Raw genomic sequence first — 21565 nt, 5'->3', positions numbered from 1 at the left:
GGTTGTTTGTCGTTCAGTTATGCTCCTTTTCTTTTGTATTACCATAGCCATACTTCATCAGTTTCATGTTGAACTTTTTCGGGATCAGCTATGGTTTATTAAAACTCAGCTTTTGTTATTTATACAAACCTTCTCCAACTGCCTGCTATATTTCCTGGCAAATTGCATAGAATGTAGGCCTGCAAAACTGTGGCATTAAAGTAGTTGAGTATCATAAACCTAACCCCTCCTCTGACCTTTGTGTCAACCTTCTAAGAACAAAGCAATCCTCACACGCAGAGAATAATCCCCTGAGATCTGCTGAATGCTCACCTCTCTGTGTAAGCGACAGATAGAGAAAGATTACATTAAGTATTATTGTATTCATAAAATGTCATAAATATACAAATATCAGAAATCATCCTTCAGTTTTTGCTTGCAGAATTAATGCAGAAAAGTCTTATTTAAAGTGATATTCATCTAACAAAAGGTCTTAACAGAGCTAGATTTTGTTTCAATCTTTACAGAATAAAGAGAACCATTAGCCTGCATCATCTACAGCAGTTTCCTGAGCAGAGTGAGCCAACAAACCCCTTGAGTCCTCTTAAAACCAGAAAATAACCTTTTAAATGAAGTCCTTTCTTAAAAAGAGGAGGGGTTAAAGTGTTAAAACTGCATTTCATTATTGTTTTTACGGCTGAGAAACACAGTTTTATTTACAGTTGTAAATGTATTTGTATTTGTACCAGAGGTGGAAGACGTACTGATTAAAAGAAGCAATACTACAGCGTAAAATGACTTAGTTACAAGTACAGGTTCTGCATTCAAAATTGTACAAATAAAAAAAATAAAAAAAATACTTTAACTACCAAAGTAAAAGTACTCTTTATGCTTTAAGGCACATTTAACAGATATATTGTATTAAAATTGTTGATGTTTTATGTGTTCATCACTTCAATGTTGTACTTTGTAAATGGTTTATTTGAATTACTTTATACACTGCTGTTAAGCTTAACCTATATAATAATGTGTGTCGAATCGATTTATATGTTGTATTTACCTAAATCTGCAAAGTAACAAGTTACTAAATATCAAAAATAAATGTGTTGCAGCAAAAAATACAAAATTGGCTTCGAAAAATGTAGTAGAGTAGAAGTATAACGTAGTATAAAATGAAAATACTCGGGTAAAGTCAATGTTTTTACTCAAGTACAGCACTTGGGTAAGTTACTTTCCACCACTGCACTTAAGTTATGTTTGTACAAAGTAACAAGTAGCAGTACAGCAGAGATGAATACAGTACCAGGCATCAGACCTCGGTGACTTCCGGACGCGTTTGATTCGTTGCGGATGACATCAGCTGTGCAGTGAGTGTGCGAAAAAAAAGAAAAACCCCGGCGCCCTCTCCTCTCCCCGGTTACTGAACATGACACAATGTCAGCTGGTATAAAAAGGTAGGGCCACTCCTATCGAGGCTCTACTGTGTGTCTGGAGACTCCGGGGCTCTGTAGCGCGTAAAGGGAGGAGGCTGAGTGCAGAAACGGGAGATATAGCGAGAGAGAGACAGTGGAGAGGACAGGATGGCCACCCTGGTACAATCCGCAGAAATGGAGACTTTAGGCGGTCAGAGCAGCACCGGGACGTCTCCCACATCCGCCAATCCCTCGCAGCACTTCAACGACAGCAAATTTTACCTGCTGGTGGTGATCGGGGAGATCATAACGGAGGATCATCTGAAGTGTGCCATTGCGGACATAGAGAGAGGTAAGACTGCGCTGAACTAAGCATTTGTATAACAACTTGAGCAGATGTAATAGATTAGAAGTTGGTCTCATAGCTGTAAAGTCATGCACCTGTTTGGATGCATTACGCCTGAGCCAATTACGCATAACAACAATTAAATGTGTATACGGTATTTAATCTATAAGTGATGCTGCATAATAGGGGATATTGATCAGCCCCTCCCAGTAACCTTACAATAATCTTCACATTTTAACCCTTTACTTCTAACCCCCCACTGTGTTTAAGAGCTTTAGTTTAGGGTGATTATCATATTTTTGTCAGTAGGCCCAACTGTTGTCATCCAAACACGTGGGCCAGATCCTAATGCAGCCAGTGATTCAGCATTTGATCTGGACTATGCGTCAAATAATGCAGCGGATCGTGTTTCTTTGGCTCCAGTGTGCAGCAGTTGCGTTATATATGTTTTTCTCCTGCAGCATCTTAATCAGGTGCGTCAGGCTTTTGTTTCCTGAGAGTCCCAGGCATCATTTTACAGCCAGGAAGAGAAAACGATTTGATAGCAGTAGCTTTATTCTCTCTGGTTGGGATATTGTGGGGAATAAGCTTCGCTAAAAAGCTGAATGCATTGTGTTTTGACTTGATGATTGGTATGCAGAGTAGATTATTTCCCATTTTTATCCTGAGTGCATCTCCCCATCATCTCCCCGCATCCAGCTCTCTCATCTTTCGCCGGCTGGTGGGCGTGGCCCGGTCCGCACTGCGGTCCCTACGGAAAGCCAGAGGGAAAGATTTTCAAACCAAGCAGGGCGTTTTTAGAAAAGCCACAGCTGCTGTATTGGTCTGCTGGCCAGAGAGTTCTGTTTGTGTCTGGCAGAGAGGAGAATAAGAGGGGAATATGGCGCAGTTAAGCCTATATGTGAGGGAATCTGGCAATCAATAAAATGATCATAAGTGTTTACTTTTGGTTATTACCCCCCATTAAATAGAGTTTAAGCAGTGGGAGTCACAGTTAATTTTTATTTTATGTTAATTAAATTGAGTTTTTATTGGCCATTACTGTCAGATTTTTGGACCAAAAGACCATTTCGAGACTAAAAGAATTGACCTTGGAAACAAAAACATTACAGGGGCTGTTCTTGAGGTTTTTTGTTATTTATATGACACATTTTATTTTATTCACACAATCTAAAATGGTGTCTGTGGCATTACATTTACAAGCACTTTAATTGCATGTCTTTTATTCTTGACAATATATATTATTATATTTATACATGCTAAAACTTTTAATCTATTTTGTATTTACATGTGGCACTTTTCTATCATCTTTGTCACTGTTGCTCATTTTAATCTCATAATATTGCCACACCCTTGGTTTTTAGTTTAGGCCTACTTTCATAAAAACCTTTCAACATGTCATATTGTGAATAGAATAACCTGTATGTCCATCTTTGTACATCATTTACCTCACAGATAAACACTTTTAAGACCTTTTGTCTCCATTACAGTTCATATCACCCTGTAGCTTCACACAGGCCTTCATTATGAATTTCTCGGCCTGATGATCAGAGAGGATGATGTCACCATGACTCAGCTGCTCTGTGGATGCTATCATGCGCCAGGCCCATGGCTAAACAGAAAAAGTACTATAGATATTTCCTAATATAGATTTCTTTTTTCATGCCAAATCGTCTGTTCAGTCTAAGGTTTTCCAATGAACTGAGGGCAAAGAATCAGTGGAATAGATGTGGGGGTGAGGGACAGACTTTCGCGTTGGGTAGACCTGTTGCCAAGTTCTCAATGTGTTGTCTGCTGTTTGCATTGATTTTAGACAGGGAAACACGCGGTGTTCCACACACTCGCCCTTTCACCTCTTTGATCTTTATTAATCTCTTGTCGATCTCTCTCTGTTTATCTTGCAGGGATCCGCTCATGGGACACCAACCTCATTGACTGTAACCTGGACCAGGAGCTAAAGCTGTTTGTCTCCAGACACTCGGCTCGTTTCTCTGCAGATGTCAAAGGTAAACTGTGAATGACAGACATTTTCACTCATTTTTTAACACTAGCCATCTGAAAACAGCTTCCATTGCATTAACAAAGCCTAGGAAACATACTTTATACCGTATTATACGGTCTGTGTCACTTAATAATTAATGACTTTACTGTCTAAAATCATATAAAAATACTATGAAAACACAAAAAAGCTCTGCACACAATACACTTCTATTGGTTTAGCACCTGATTTCAGAGATTTTTACGTGTTGCTCTGTTTTTAAAAAATAGATTCCTACAACCCTTATATTGCAGTGCAGTTTTAAAATGTCAACTTTTTTTTACATATTTACATACCCTAGAACAGGGGTGTCAAACTCAAATACACAGTGGGCCAAAATAAAAAAATCGGTACTAGTCGAGGGCCGGACTGGTTCAATGTTTATTGCAAAACTTATTGAAATTAACTTATTAAACATATTAAACCTGGAACTAACAAAGCTTAAATTATTGCCTATAAAAACAACATTAAACATTAAATAATCAGTTGCATTCATTTTCTTTTCCGGAGTCATTTCTTATGATTACATTTCTCCACAGGCCAACAACAGCTTCAAAAAAACTCTTTCCCTCAAAGAAAAAACCAAACATGCCCTGGTGTCGTGAGAGAAAAAGTGCAAAAGGAAACATCCATTGAAACTCAGTGTGCTGCTCTGTGATGCTAGTTAAAGCCAGATACTTGGCATCTCATCTTGGGTGCAAGTTCATCAATGTTTGGGGTCAGGCTCTGAGCTGAGGAAATCCTCAGGATTGAGTGAAGGTGTGCGTGCAATATACCGGCGGGCCAGATCTAATAGTAATTAGAAATTATCCTGCGGGCCGAAATTAAATCTACCACGGGCCGGATTTGGCCCCGGGCCTTGAGTTTTGACATAATGCCCTAGAAACATGTTATTAGTCCTGAAATGAGACACATGTGGCATGTTGAAGCATTATCATTTTTCATACTCTGATTTCTTTTTTAAATAAGTTCAAATATTATGAGATCCTTTACACTTCTTATGATAAAATAAAACACAAATACCAGATTAAAATGACTTCATAAGAAGGAGATGTATTTGACTGAATAATGAAAACTGCACTTTAAAGATGCATTTGTTTTGTAATGTAAAGTAACAAGTATCTAGAGCTGTAAGACAGATAGTCAAATGTTAGGTACAATGTTAAGAAGTAGTAGATAACTGACATACTCAAATACAGGACAACTACCTCAAAACACTTTAATTGAGTAAAAGTACTTTGTATCACAACGCTGCACATGTCTGCACTATCACACCCTCATCTATAAAGTCCATGCAGTACCCTAAGCAGAGGGTTCTATGACCTGCCCCAGGACACGCCCTCTCAGCCTTTGTTGCAAGGTGAGGCTCGGCTCTATGAAGATGGAGGATCCAGTGTTGCAGGACATGTGACTGCCGGTCAGTGGGCAGTATGGCCTTGACGCTCAGCAGCAGTTCAATCTCTGCTTGGCTCCACATTGGATAGGAACAGCAGGTCTTTAGACTTCACGATACATTGATCCCGCCAACAATAACTGCTGCTGCTGCTGCTTTTAATCAGGATGTATTTGAATGCAGTGTTATCAAATCTCCGAATTGGGCTGCAGGGTTGTAATACAATATGTTGCGAGAGAGGTGAAACATGGAGATTTGTATATGATATAATTCAAAGAGACTTCACCCAGCCTCCATTCTCTTCTTCTTCCTCCATGTCTGCTGTTGCCTTGCAACCCAGTCCTAGATGCGCAGGAGATTTGGGAGTAATTAGCTGTGCAGAATCCCCAGTGGAAAGTGTCTGTTCATGAAAATCAAAAAGGGAGGGGAACAGAGAGGAGCTGGGGAACAGAGAGGGTGAGGGGAATGGCTGTGAGGAGAAAGAAGAAACAAAAGCAAACAAGGGCGTAAAGGAGGGAGGAGGGTGAGGTAGGGATGGGTATCGTTTGAAATGTATCGATTCCGATTCCGGTTCTGCTTATCGATTCCGGTTCTTATCGATTCTCCGTTTCGATTGTAAAAGAAAGAGGTCAAACGTTTAGATAACAAAAATATCTTTATTCTTTTAAGCTTTAACTGACATTTTTACAAATAAAAAATATACATCCAATACAAATGTATTGCACAATAGCTGTGCTTTATTTTAACTCAGCTATGCCTGTGGCAAGCTATTAACAGGCATTACACTGTGCCTTGTCTTTTTCTTTTTTAGTGTAGAGCGTTTACCGCGATCCATCTTTGGTGTTATGAAGTGACTGAGCTCGTGAACTGTCTACGGGAGGGCGGGGGGAGCCGGTGGAATACAGGGTCTACCGCGTTTAGGAACCGTTAAACAGAACCGAAATTGTGTATTTTGTATGGGTACCCGGTACCCGGCATTTTCTTATCGGTTCTCATCTGGAACCGAGTTTCGGTTCCCAACCCTAGTTATGGATGAAAGAATAGGCTGAAGTTCGATGTGAGATAGAAACAGAAATGCAGCTCTGATCAGATAATGAATGAAGCCGAGGCTATGAGAAGTAATCTGTAAAACTGGAATAATATGGTTCTGTTATATTCTACGCCTTAGGGTCTTTACTAAGTCTATATCTCTAGGGGAGGATTTTCACTATCTTTTGAACTTTTAATACAGAAACTGCTTTATCAAGAGCTTTCTAGAAACACTTCCAGGGCTTTTATGTTTATGAGGTGCAGTTCCCATGCATAAAGATAATATTTTTCCTTCATGGAATTGTACTCTAACTTTTAACATGCCTTTATATCGTTGTGTTAAATCCAAAATAAGCATCCCTTAAATCTAAATGTTGACATTTTGGTATGTGTTATTTGCTTTTTTTAAACTTCACCTTTCTCGTATCTATGAGCTAAATACAGTATGAAGCTGCATCGAGCTTACTGTATCTTAGCGGTATCAAATTCACCTACAGTATAAGCATCGCCAAAGCTTACTATTCAACGAACTTACATTTTGTTTGTTAAATCCACACAAAAACAATGACACGTGTTGCAGTATTTCTTGGCCAGGAGCTGGATCTTCCCAAAGTCTTTATCATAAGGAAAGTCATTGCTTCTGGTAGATAGGTATGGCTTATTTTGTTCCCTTAGCAGGCTAGCTGATTTAGCTATTTACAGTCTTTATGCTAAGCTAAGCTATGTAGCTGCTAGCTGTAGCCTTATGTTTACTGGAAAGATATTCGAGTATGGTATCAATTTTCTCAGTTAACTCTTGCCAGGAAAGCGAACAAGTATATTTCTCCAAATGTCCAGCTCATTCCAACCATAATGCAACATTGCATTTTTTTCAAACTGAGCTTCTGGCTTTATGTAAGATATAATTGTACCTTTGTTGCATAAAATCTTACCTTCAGTTTGTAGTGCATTTATCGTTTATGGCTCAGCGCTTGCAGGAAAACACAAACCAGCAGGTAGTATCGGGCAGAGAGGGAAGAATGCAATTATCTGTCTGCTTGACAAATGATATGCCATCCATCACACCGCGGTAGAGTACAGGAAGTATGGACCCCACAGTGGGGAGGAAGAGAAGGGAGGAAAGAAGGGGCAAGACAGGAGACCCCCAATGTGTCCCTTCTGGATATTATACTTCTGGTTATGTATGGATTTCTCAGTACTTCAATGCAGACTGCACTGAAGTCTTAAAAGGCTCTCTCTAAACCACAGATCCACTCGAGACTCTTCTACTGTAAGAAAACATTGCCGCTTGTGATCAATAGTAATTAAGAATTGTGTTGACTTTAACAAAGGAATAGAGTGGTGCCAGGATGCGACCTATACCAGGAAATGAGTCAACATTTTAGCATAGACTCATGTACCATCGTTTTTTGTTTGTTTTTCAAGTGAGTTTTCGGTTAGATGTCTGGTTAACACAGGCTTTCAAGATGTTCACGTTTTTTTCTGCTACATTAAAAAGTAAGCAAATAGCAAACTCATGAATTCCCCAAAAATTACTTTTAAACCATGGTTTCAAAAAAAGTGCTAAATGACACTACTAAATGTCATCACATTGAACATTAGCCGCCTTGAGTTTAGTAGTGTTGACGTGATGTCATGTGACCGTGATGCAGATTGTTTATAGCCTAACGTTAGCTTTTAACTTCTGGATGCGGTTATGCTTCAACTATTATAAAAGCCTGTTAATGTGTTGAGATTATCATGCTGAACAAAATGTGTTAGTATCATAAAAGTAGGGCCGCCCCTCCCTACACGCAGATCACGCAGACTGCATGGGGCCTCATCTTGCAGAGGGAGCCTCATCTGATGCGCAAATGCGGCGCAATTAAGCGCCACAGTTTCGCCGCTGATATGTGGGAACAAATGAACCAGTGGCAGTTCATGTGCGTGCTCCACTAGCACCCCACGCCCCCCCGTCCGTCAGAGGAACCTCATCACATAACTTTGCGTGGGGCCAGGGGCAGCCCTGCATAAAAGTGTGTTTGCCATAGAGCATATTTTCTGCAATAATAAAAACTCCAATAGAAAAATCCCATTGCTTTTTGCCAAGGAACCCCCTGGCGATGCTTACTTTCAGGTCTGCATACAAAGAAACGTCATCACTGCACCACTCTATTTGTTAAGCCATAAAGATCCTCCAGATATATTGCACACATAGGATCCTGTTTTCCCTCGATGTCTATTAAACCCAAAGAAAGAAAGAAATAAGTAGAGGGAAGACCAAATAATTGTTGCTCTTTCTCCTAGCTTGTGTCCTGTCTTGACAAGCTAATTCCTGAAGATAACGGCTGTAAAGAAGCTTACCATTATTTAGAGGCATCAATACTGCCAAGCAGATGATTACTGCTCAGTGAGCCAGCCGGAAAAACAGCAGTAGGAGTTAATTAGCTCTGTGCCCAGACATATTACATATACCAGCTCCCTTTTTAATCCAGTTATATGGGGACAATGAACCAGTGACATTGAAAACTGTGCTCAGGGGGTCCCCATTTTTGTCACTGAAAGTCACCTTGGTCAATTATTCTGTTGCAGTAGAAAAGAAAATGACAGGAAGGTGAAAGGTGCTGACACATACTGGCCATCCACCTAAAGAGATTACTTTTTATTTCTCACATGTTGAGGTATTTTTTGCGAAAAGGAGACACTGCATTTAGTTGTTCCACTGATCTATTTTTGGTGTGGTGCCATCCACATTGATGTGTCTGGTTCAGTCTGTGGCAGACATACAGGCTACACCAGACTTGCACTTTCTATTCAGCCAGGAGGAGAATGCTTAGTGATGCATGTCACATTACCTCTCCTCCAGCTGAGACAGAGAAGCATTGGGCATTAAGAATTTTTATATCGAACAAGGTAATTGTCAGGGTCCACCAAGCCTCAGTGCACATGTGTCATTTTTTGACGAGTTGGCTTAGATGGTAATTTGGCAGCGTGATGGTGCTGGTGGCGGCTCCACCAGTCCTTTACATGTACGGACCATTTCTGCTTCATCACACAACATCCCAGCAAGCAGGGCGTGACCCACCGAGAGACAACAAAGAAAAAGCTTTTCTATTACATTAGCGATGGTTTGTTTATAGTAGCATGACAGGAGGTACGGTTTCCAGGATCAATTGTTCTCCCGTCTCACAGACGACTTTAAAAAAACGTTTCCTCAGTCTCTTGTTTTAAAGGAGGAGCTCTTGTCATCAGTTTAAGACTGCTGCCTCTTCAGAACCAAGCTGAGCCAAGCTGAGCCAAGCTGAGCCAAGCTGAGCCAAGCTGAGCCAAGCTGCTTTCTCAGGAATTTGATGATGGTGGGATAAGACTGATACTAATCTCTGCTTCAAATTGTTAATACAAATTCACAAAAAAGGACCAAAAATGAAGACAAGACTCTTTTGGTATTGGGACTTGCGAGTAATCACAATATTTCAAAGGCTTGAGAAAAGTTTGAAATCAAAGCATTAAAACTATAGCCCCCATCACTCCGTCAAAGCAAAACAAATGTCTTAGTTTAATTTTGGATTTAACCACAACCATGTTATTCATTTAAAAATAGTCTTTAACAAAACATCTGCAAATAAAACACTACTGCCAGAGAAAAACGTGATGTCTTTTTTGTAATTTAAAAATCTGCCATGATACTGAATATATTAAAGCTCAAATTTAAAGTCGCACTAGGAATATTATTCCCTCCAGACAACTTACTCCATAAAGCAAACGAAGTGCAATAACTACTCAAGGGTTGACAAGTTGGGGAAGAGCTATTATTTCAACATTAACTGAACTCCGGAGAGTATTATAAGATAATGGCATGTACTAGATAGCAGCCAGCCCAGTATTAACAGCAGTGATTGAAAGAGTTCTTCCATATGGAGAGACAGTCCTCTGAGAGCAGGAGGCAAGGTTAATGGCTATGTGCTCCATAATGAGAATCTGCAGTATGAAATATATATGGAGGAATCGGCCCAGCAGCCAGATTCATGTCTCTGGAGACGAGGCACACCCTATCCTCTGAATTTTAAGATAATATTCAACACCTCGCTGCCCTCTGGACCCCACAGAGAGCATATTTTTAGTTTGTGTTATTTGCAGAATATGAGTGGCAGACTATTTCTTTGTTTTTACCAGTGGAAATGTATCCAAATGAACAAGAAAACAGGTTTTCAGTCAGGTGGCTCAAGGGGAATGTATTGATTAATGTAAAGGAAAATAAATTAGATAACAAGGGGAAGAGATAAAGACAGATTGATTGAGTGATCGGGTGAATAATAACGCTAGACCCCCTGGACCAGAGGAAACCCCCTTATACACACACAGACACTCACACACTGGGAACAAAGTCATTATCATAATCAATCATGCTGGGTTTTGGATGATTGATTATGAGCCTGTCACACCCCATTGTTCATCTTCTGTGTAACAGCTCTGTCATATGAGGGGAAATGTTACTTATTGGAAGTATAAAGCATATCCAGTCCTCATAATATACACAGAGAACAAACAATTATGTGGTCTTTATCCAATAATCATTATGTCATGTCTGTATTGTTTGTCCGAAGTCAAGTATCGAGTTGAAACAATTGTTTGATTCATTTATAAATTGATTGTCAGGAAAATGAGTCACCAAGTTGTTTTAAAATCAATCAGTTGAGTCATTTTTCTAAGCGAATAAATCCTCATTCCAGCTTGAAATGGCAAGATGTAATAGTTTCCTTCCTCTTATGTGATATTAAATTGATATTTTCAACAACTTTTCTACTTTGTTTCACAGGACAGAGAATTCTTCACCATAAGAGTAATATACTGGAGACAGTGGTGCTCATCAACCCTTCAGATGAAGCAGTCAGCACCGAGGTAAAGTGAGATAAAATGGTGTTGGCAATCTATTATTTCTTATTCTTTAACTTTGTATTTGCAATCAAGGAGGTATGAGTCACACATGCTTTAAATGAATACACAGCTACATAGCAATTACAGCTTGAAAAGGATTATTATCCAGCCTCAGCTGTCCCCCACTTTTGGCTAATTATCCCTCCATGTGAAGTGCTACGCGGTGCAATTTGTGGGAATACAAAAAGATAGGAGCAATTAGGAGCTCAAGAGACTACCCTCATGTCTTGTTTACTGTTAGAATAAAGTGCAGCCTTTTACCTCTTTTGTTTTTGCAGAAAAGTTGTTGTTACATTTTGACCGAAAGAAAGACATAGAAGGGTCAGCAGTACAGATGACACATGATTTTTCTCTTGTGACACTGCTTCAGCGTCGCCTCCACCCCCCAGCCATGTCTGCAGTCAAACTGTGCATTAATAATATCTCAAAGCACAGCAGGGTCTGACCAGCGGCCAGAACAGCTGATGTTGCTGAACAAGAAAAAATAAAAGACCATCAGGGAGAGGCAAGACTTAGAGGGATGAAAGGAAAATGAGCAGAGTGAACGAGTCAGCTAATTAGCTAATGGATTTGATTGACGCAAAAACTGGTGAGGTTTCAAACAGACTAAATCATTAGGCTGTTTGCTGCAGCCGCAAAGCTTTGTAGTCCCCATCTCTGTAGCCAATAAGTACTATATATGATTGTGTACCAGTGGCGAACCGTCAGGGCCTTCAAGGTATTCAGAGAATACCCTGGAACACTCAGATAAAACAAACAAAAAATCGATTTAATTATATAAATCAAATGTAATAAAATGTATATAAAATGAATAAATGAGAATCGTATCTGTGTTGTTGATCTGTAATATTACAGTGTTACGTTGATGCCCTGGCCGTTGCACTGAATGAGAGCGTACCTTAGGATTGACAGTTTGATCAACCAATCATATATTGATTTGTAGCCAATGGGCGTATTCTTTCCGGCGGCGGGTGTGTGTGTGTCTACAGAAGGTCCAGTTGTGATAGACACGGTTCGCCACTGTTGTGTACTATCAAGCAGTTTACATCAAGTGTCATACATGTTTGTCTCAATGTTTCTTTGACTTATTGTCCATTTACTCTCTAGGCTCGTTTGATGGTCTCAGACACTGCTAGACACAAGCTTCTGGTTCTCTCTGGGCAATGCTCTGAAAACAGTGGAGAGTTAATCCTTCAGTCTGGAGCTTTCTCTTTCTTCAACTTCATAGACATATTCACCGACCAAGAGGTGAGCAAACATGATGATGAGTTTTTTATGAGAACTATGACATTGCCCCATGTGCAGACCTTTGTTGCCTGGTTTTACATTAGTGAAAGATGTCAGGGTCTATAATGAGAACAAAAGAATGTTCAGTCAAACCCTTCCAACAAATGCATGGTATTTGCCATCCCTAAAAGCTCTAATTCAAGCATTGCATTATAGTCTTAAAACTTGACATACATATACACGTACTAAAACTGATAGCAAAGCACTGTTCATTTCATTATGGACTTATTCAAAGTTACTCACTCATAGTCCCTTCATTTCTTTCCTGAACAGATTGGTGAATTGCTCAGCACCATTCACCCGGCAAACAAAGCCAACCTCACACTCTCCTGCCCTCAACAAGGGGAGTGGAAAAACTCCAACCTGGACAAACACAACTTGCAGGACTTCATTCACATGAAACTAAACTCGACTCTCATACTCCCTGAAATGGAGGGCCTCTCAGAGTTCACAGAGTATTTATCTGAATCCGTAGAGATCCCGACTCCTTTTGAAATGTTAGAACCACCAACCTCAGGTGGATTCCTCAAACTCTCCAAACCATGCTGTTACATTTTCCCTGCCGGAAACGGTGACTCTGCCCTCTTTGCCGTCAACGGCTTCAACATGCTCATTAATGGTGGCTCGGACAGGAAGTCGTGCTTCTGGAAGTTGGTGAGGCATCTGGACCGGGTGGACTCCATCCTCATGACCCACGTTGGTGACGACAACCTGCCAGGCATCAATAGCATGCTGCAGAGGAAGGTTGCAGAGCAGGAAGAGGAGCAGTCACAGGGTTCCACAGCTAACAGCGACTGGGTGAAGAACATGATCTCTCCAGATATTGGTATTGTGTTTGTGAATCTTCCTGAAAACCTGGACAACCCGGACCCGAATTACAGAGTGCGAAGGAGCTTTGAGGAGGCAGCCTTCACTCAGCAGTTCCTCACCAAGCTGAATTTGAGGTTAGAGCCTTTGCAGAGGCCTGTTGGAAACACTATAGAACCCCTGATACTTTTTCAGAAAATGGGCGTTGGGAAACTTGAGATGTATGTGCTTAATCCATCAAAGAACAGCAAGGAGATGCAGCACTTTATGAAGCAGTGGACAGGGAGTGAAAAAGACACCGCCTCCATTCTGCTGCCAAATGGAAAAGAATCCGAGTTCCCCGTCTCTTACTTGACTTCAATCTCTTCGCTCATTGTGTGGCATCCCGCAAATCCCTCAGATAAGGTTGTGCGTGTTCTCTTTCCTGGAAATACCACCCAGCATCATGTCTTTGAAGGTTTAGAAAAACTGAAGCACTTGGACTTTCTGAAGCAGCCGGTTGTCACTCAGAAAGCGATGTCTTCTAATATGCCGTCAACACCAACACTAAAGCAAGCTAAGATGAAACACAGAACAGACAGCAAAGAGAGCCTCAAATCTACCCCAAGGCCATCACCAAGCAGAAGCATCAGGAAGGATGCAAAGGAGGAAGCGCCGGAAAAGGCAAAGACAGATGCAGAATCTTCTCATGAGAAAATCTCACAGAAGACTGAGAAAAAAGAAAAAGCCCCGCTGAAAAAGGCAAAGGCACCCGAGAAAGAATCAAAGGCAAAGGCAGAGCAAACGGCCCAAAATGAAACTCCAGAGAAAAAGAAGTCTGAAATAAAACCCAAGGTGGAAAAGGTTGTGAAAAAGGAGACCAAAGTGTCTGTGGAAAAGAAAAAAGAAGTTAAGAAAGAAGTAGCAAAGAAAGATGACACACCCAAACATGAAGTGAAGAAGGATGAAAAAGTCAAGAAAGAGGAGGCAAAGAAGGTTATCAAAAAGGATATCAGAAGAGACTCGCCTATGAAGGAGAAGAAGGAAGAAAAGAAAGACTTGAAGAAAGATGTCAAAAGGCCAGTTAAAGACATCAAGAAATCATCCGCTGCGGGGGGGGAAAAGAGCCCAACACCAAAACCAAAGCCCCTGAAAAAAGAGGCTTCAAAGAAAGATACAGGAACACCATCCAAACTAAAAGACAAAGGAAAGCCAAAGGTGACAAAGAAGGATGCCAAAGGGGAAAGTGGCACACTTGCAGTGAGTGCAGCTGCTGTTGCGGAGGATCCAGAAGTAGTAAGATCTCTGATGTCAACACCAGAGGACCTCACTAAGGACTTTGAGGAGCTGAAAGCTGAAGAGCTTGTGGAGGACGATGCAACTGTGCAACACATCGAGGAAGAAGAGGCTGTGATGATCCACCGTGAAGAAATCATGCAGAACAAAGAGTCACCTGAGGCGTTGGAGTCTTTGGATGAGGGTATAACGACAACAGAGGTTGAAGGAGACAACGAGGAGACTCCAGAAGAACAAGTTGTTAAGGGGAAACTCATTGGCAGTGTAAGTGAGAAGTTTGAAGACGAAGGCACTGTAATGGAGGAGACATCAGAGGGAGGGGATTACGAAGAGAAGGAAGAGATGGAAGAAGTTTATGAACCACAAAGAGGGGAACCAAATAAAGAGAAGCGTACTCCCAGTGAAGATGAACACCAAGACGGAAAGGATGCAGTTAAACAAGTGGATAGTGTTAAAGATGATGACGATGATGTAACTTATACAAATGAGGAAAGTCTTCACATCAGTGAGAGACAGACCGAGAAACCGTATCAGTTCCTTTCAGCATCACCCAAAGTATCCTCACCTGTTTCTCCAGCTGCATCTATCCATGAAGAAATGTTTCCGGTTGGCTTTGAGAGCTCCACAACCTCGGATGACGAGAACAGAGATGAGCCCCCTGAAGATTACACGGTCAGCTCTGGCCTTACTCAGTCCACTATTGAGATCTCTAGTGTGCCTACTCCAATGGATGATATGTCAACTCCTAAGGACATTGCAAGCGACGAAAACCTCAATGATGAGTCTCCTTCACAGGACTTTGGCAGGTTTGGTAAATCAGCATCTGGGGAGTTCGATAGGAAGAAGCCCTCTCCACTTCAGGGTTTGCCATTGTCAGATCACTCTCACAGTGATCCAACAGAAGGCCATGACTACAACCACTCAGCTTCCACAATATCTCCCCCTTCACCTCTAGAAGAGGATAAATTCAATAAAGGGTTTCTCACCGCAGGGTTAGGGTTTGCAACAGCTAAAGAGTCATGTGACACAGACTCCACTAGACTGAGTTCAACTTCCACCACATCACCTCTTGTACGTTCTCCCTCAGTGGACCGCAAGGACCATTTTGATTCTCCATCAGTGTTTGCTTCTCCAATTGAGCTGTCCACCACCATGGCAGGGTCTCCAGCAGCACCAGTTGATCCCTTCATTAGCCCAGAGTACAAGATCTTGGAAGGAGCTAACTCACCTCAGTCCTCTGGTCACACACCTTACTTTCAGTCCCCAGTAGATGAAAAAGCCGGAGCTATACCACCTATGTCAGAGGATAAAGCACAGGGTCCAGTCATTGTGGAGGTCACAAGTGATAAAGAGGAGTCTTCCAATAGAAGTACCCCTGAACCAGAAAGGTTCTCCGCTGTAGAGAAGGTAATGTCCTCCTCAAAAAGCCCACCTCCAACTGAACCAGATTCCCCAACAAAGATGGAGAAGTCAGACTTCCAGAAAACTGGAGATTCAATCCTGTCTTCAGCACCAATGTCCAAACAGGAATCAGACACCAGTCCTTTTACAGCTTTTAAAGACGAGAGTAAAATGTCAATTTCAGAGGGTACCACATCAGACAAGTCCGAAACTCCTCTGGAGGAGGTGGTAGCAGAAGATACATTTTCACATTTAGCTTCAGCATCCACCGCCTCGCTGGCCACCAGCTCTTTGCCAGAACCCACCACAGGCTCTCCTTCCCTTCATGCGGAGGTAGGATCTCCTCACTCAACAGAAGTGGATGACTCTTTCTCTGTCTCCGTGGTTCAGACTCCAACCGCCTTTCAAGAAGCTGAGGGATCTCCAACCAAGGAAGATAGCCCAAGGCCCATGTCTATCTCCCCAGACATCTCACCAAAGATGAAAAGCAGAACACAGGATGCAAAATCCCCAGAGCACTCCACCATGTCAATAGAGTTTGGCCAGGATTCCTCTGACCACTCCTTAGCCCTGGACTTTAGTAAGCAATCTCCAGAGCATCTATCTGCTGGGGGCACTTCACGTGCTACAGAGAATGGCCCTACTGAGGTCGACTATAGCCCTTCGGATGGAACAGATGAAAGACCATCTGAAAACCGTAATTCTGCAGCAGAGAAGCCTTTTCTTTTTGAAGAGAGTTATTCAATCCTTGCCACTTCTGCAACCCCATCAGATGCATCTCAGTCCACTCCCTCTGTTACAACCCCTTGCCAGATGACAGAGATGCTACATGCGGCACCTGAGCAGACGGATAAGTCTCCCGTCACCACAAAGGCATCTTCTCTCACCCACTCTCCCCATTCCAATGAGCCATCCCCAGTGCTGGGAAGTCCCTCGGCTAAAGGCAGCTACAGCCCCATTTCACCATCTGCAGAGAGCATAACTAATACATCTGACACACAGCAGAAATATGACAAGTCACCCTCACCTCCCAAAGCTGCTTTCCCCTCATCGACTTTTAGCTATTCAAAAGAAGATACCTTTTCCCCTGCAAAGGAGACTAATCCCTTTAAATGTGAGGATTCAACACCTGAGGCAAAATCCCCTGTGAGCCCTAAAGTCCCCTGTCCATCATATCTACCTCTCTCCTCCGATCCATGTCATTACAATTCGGCCTGTGGCTCCAGAGATCCAGACTCTATTAAGAAGAGCCCCTTTGCTCCATCTAAGACAGATGTCGACCTATGCCTAGTCACTTCATGTGAGTATCGTCACCCTAAGACAGAACTGTCCCCATCTTTCATCAACCCTAGCCCTATGGAATACTTCATTAATGCAGAAAACGCCATGGAGGAGGAGAAGCTTCTGACCAAGTCAGCAGGAGGGCCTCCACCTCCAGGAGGTAAGCTTTCCGTGAAGCAGTGTGAGGAGACCCCTCCCACATCCATCAGTGAATCCGCCCCCTCCCAGACAGACTCAGATGTTCCACCAGGGACCGAGGAGTGCCCCTCCATCACAGCAGATGCTAACATTGACTCTGAAGATGACTCTGAGACTCTGCCTACTGACAGAACGCTGACTTATCGGCATGCAGATCCTCCTCCGGTGGCACTGAAGGACTCCGCTCCATCTTCAGGCCACCATGATGTCTGCATGGTGGACCCAGACGCCCTCAAGGCTGAAGAAAACCTCCACAATGCTAATACAGATGGAGGAGAGAATCCCAAGAAGAAAAAGCTGATCAAGAAGTCTTCCTCACCTGCCAGGAAGACTACTCTATCAAAAGTAAAGGACACCAAGACTGCCTCTCCAAAGAAGAGTGTCGGAGAAGGGAAGGACGCTAAAAATGCAACCAATACCTCGGCATCCAGAGGTGTAAAAAGTGCCACATCAGGTGAGTACTATTTACTCATTAGCATCAATTATATCACATATCTGTTTTGCTTGTATTTAAGGTATATGTTTGCTTCTTTCAGGTACTGGCAGTGGAAAGGTATCAGGTGGGGCAGCTCTGCCCAACTGTCCTCCCATGTACATGGATTTGGTTTACATCCCTAATCACTGCAATGCCAAGAATGTGGATGCTGAGTTCTTTAAGCGGGTGCGCTCCTCTTACTATGTGGTCAGTGGCAATGATCCCACTGCTCATGAGCCCAGTAGGTCAGTCCTTGATGCTCTGCTGGAAGGAAAGGCTCAGTGGGGAAACAATTTGCAGGTGAGTATTTATATAATTAATGAGATATTGTAAAACTAACTAGACTAAAGTTACAATTGTGGGGAGCAATTTAAGATATTTTAAAGTCAATTTCAGTAATGCCACTGCCCACATGTTAGGGTGCAAGAAGGGATTGAATTTATGTAAAGACAATATTCAATAGAGTTGTTAGGTTTGAACATATTTTGCAATTATTTATAAATGAACTTTGGTCCTCTGTTCATCAAGTTTGCATTTAGTATTTGCATGTAGTACAAAGCAGGGCTCAATGAAAAAAACAAATGGATCTAATTAACCAGCCTCAAATAGGTTTTTTGTTTACAATCAAATTATGACACATTATGACATTTACTAACTAGTAAAAATGCTAAGCATGTTAGGGAAATTATTAATTTTTAGAATAAATCATGGTCAGAAGTGACACTTTTAAAGGACTAATCCAAATAAAGAAATATAGATATACCTTATATAAAATGTTTAATGTGAACATATCTGCACACAATACATAAATAAATATTCTTACTTCTTATATTATAAAATTGGCCTATTGAAAATAACAATAGGTCATTGACCCATACATTTCTTCCCATAGTTCAATGTTGCTGTTAAAGCCTTGCTAGTAATAATATAATACGGAATTCTACTTGCAAACATCATAAGAGGGAAATATATTTTTTAGTTGAAGGATGATACATGAATTGTCTGAATGCTCTGAGCTAAGAGACCTTCTTCTCTCGTGTCAGGTCACTCTGATTCCAACCCATGACACTGATGTGATGAGGGAGTGGTACCAGGAGACCCACGACAAGCAGCAGGAGCTCAACATCATGGTGCTGGCCAGCAGTAGCACTGTCGTCATGCAGGACGAGTCCTTCCCCGCATGCAAGATAGAGATGTAGGCTCTATCTTGGAGATCAGGAGGTCTACTGACAATGAGAGGCATCATTCTTTGAGGAACAAAACATGTAGCACTGAAACTTACAATTAAACACTTATATGCTCAAAAGCTACTACTAAACCCTGAGAAAATAAATATGTACAATGAGAACTAACACTGAAACAAATTAGCTTTGAGGGGCTTCATGCAAGGGACAATGCTTTCTATATAAAGTAAGACATTTCATCTGATTTGTAGGTATAATTCGATGGTGCCGGGAGGAAATTAGAAACCAACAAAGCCATGATTGTCCATTTATGCCAACTCTAACAAGTAACTCTGATGTTGTTGTGGATGTATTGGGTTTCTTCTGCATCCCTAGATCAAATAGACGGATGTCAATAGAAAAAACATCCCTGCATAATGATATATTCTTGGATAATGGCTGTTATCCACACCAAAGGATAAAAGAAAATGTTTTCTGTTATTGCCTTAGGGAGTCAAGATGAATGTATAAGAAATGGTACAACTCGCAGAATAGTGGGCCGCTAGCTCTTCACACCAGAGGTCAATCCCAAAAACTACTGTTAAACGGTTACATAGTCGAATGATGGTGGATGAAATAACTTGAAAGGATACTCAACACTGATTAGCATTAATATGATGTCTGACTTCATATTCATCACGGGGGATACAAAGTGCCCCCTACCATTTTGAAACCTTGTGTTTTTAAAGTGGGCCGGGTAGTATTTGATTTAAAATGCATGTCTTAAAATCTGCTTTATGTTGCTGCTGATGTATGAATATTAATGTATTATTTCTAATGTATTATGCTTGATTGTCCAGATAGCCTTTTACACTGCACAACAGGAAGCTGCTTCAGAATGCTCTCCCTTGCCTTTTGTCGTGTAAGGCCTTTTATTTCAGATTGTCTGTTTTATTTACATATTTTAAGTTATTTCACGAAGAGAAAATCTGAACTTATTTATTATCCTTCTGTTTTTTCATGTAATCGTTGAGCAATGGGGGAGCTAGCCTTTTCCCATTGTAAAGCTGGTGAGGCAGGATATTTTCATAGACCTTAAATGTCTTGTTTTTCTAAAGCATTGTACTATAATTATAAATAGCTTTGTGGCCGATGGAGTGGTTGGAAGACATGCATGATGCGTTAGAATTTGTTATTTTTTGTCCATGGAGATTTTGCTCAGACTTGCATTAACAACAACAGGGCTAAGCTACATAAATACATGTAAGGAGCATTTTATAATTTTTGCAAGTTGTGCGATGACATTGTATACTACATTAACTCAAATGGCTTACAAATGTGCACTGTAGGAATATACAACATGATTTCGGGTTTAGTACAGTGGATCTTCAGGTTGAATAATTCTTGAGACAAAAGAGTGTGCTCTTTAGCCGGGATGAAAGGATAACAGCTTAGAGTAGAGGTGTAGTTTTGAAAGGGGCCGCACACAGAGGCGAGAGTGAGTGACTTAGGTGTTTTAAATGAAAGTATGTAAAACAAAGACACTTTAAACACATACATGACAAAACAAAACTAACAGTACGGAGGCCACAGGTGAACTTTGACTGGCCACCTTCTGGAGAAACATTTAACAACTCAATCATTACAGGCTTTAGTTGATCACTAAATATTTCTGAAATGTCAGGTGTTCATAATACCACTATAGATCAGTTTTCCTGCAGGGGAACCTTAAACCAACACCATAACCAACAACAAACATACAAACCGGACTGACATTTCTCTATCCTCTTTCTTCTATCTCTTCACTCCCTGTCTTTCTCTCTGCCTTTTACTCCTTATCTTTCTCTCGGGAGAACTTTACTATGTCTGTCTGCAGCTGTGTGGTAAATTTGTCTTGTGATCTTGCATCCTCTCTGCCCTTTTCCCAAACTCATATGTAACTTCTAGCAATTAGTTTCAAGTGAAAGTATTCCTCGGTGCTTTCTGATGTTTGTGTGCAATATTTCCTCTACCCTTATGGCGAATCTGATGTAAGAGGAACCACTACTAAAGAACAAACATTCAAAAACAACCACAATAAAATCTGTTGTGAAAAAATATGGATTTATTTGTCTTACTTAATCCTTTTAAAGGCTTTAAGTTGTGTGATATTACAAAGTGTGTTTATTCTTGTGTTATATTTAAAAAATATCATGTCCAAATCTCACAGAAACCAGTAATGCTTCCATTCAAATATATCTCATAATTCCATAATTCCCATGCTAGCAGCTATGTACGTGAGCATGTACAGTGGTGCTTTGAGCTAAATGCTAATTCATGTTAGCGCTGATGTTAAGCACGTAAAAAGTACACCATGTTTCCCATCTTAGTTTAGCGTGTTAGCATGCTAACATTTGCTAAATACACAACATTTTGCCGATATCAAGTCGATATCATCTGTTGTACAGGTATTTGGACCTAAACCAAAGAATTAGATACAAATTCCGTAAAAAAACATGACACTGTCACTAGATTTAAAGTCAGGTGATCGTCAAATTATAATAAATGCGCTGCATCCAACAATTGTT

General features: G+C 41.1%; 1 protein-coding gene across 1 annotated transcript; it reads left to right on the top strand.

The window, feature by feature from the left end:
- The first annotated feature begins 1380 nt into the window (after positions 1 to 1380).
- map1b (microtubule-associated protein 1B) lies at positions 1381 to 21095 on the top strand. Its single transcript, XM_034123261.1, has 7 exons — positions 1381 to 1743; positions 3642 to 3743; positions 10993 to 11075; positions 12219 to 12359; positions 12672 to 17814; positions 17897 to 18135; positions 18879 to 21095. Exons 1-7 carry the CDS (start codon positions 1560 to 1562, stop codon positions 19032 to 19034), a joined length of 6048 nt encoding a protein of 2015 aa, XP_033979152.1. The 5' UTR covers positions 1381 to 1559; the 3' UTR covers positions 19035 to 21095.
- Positions 21096 to 21565: the final 470 nt, after the last annotated feature.

The sequence above is a fragment of the Trematomus bernacchii genome, unplaced genomic scaffold (assembly GCF_902827165.1).
Source record: "Trematomus bernacchii unplaced genomic scaffold, fTreBer1.1, whole genome shotgun sequence".
Lineage (NCBI taxonomy): Eukaryota > Metazoa > Chordata > Actinopteri > Perciformes > Nototheniidae > Trematomus > Trematomus bernacchii.
This window is presented reverse-complemented; position numbering and strand designations above follow the sequence as displayed.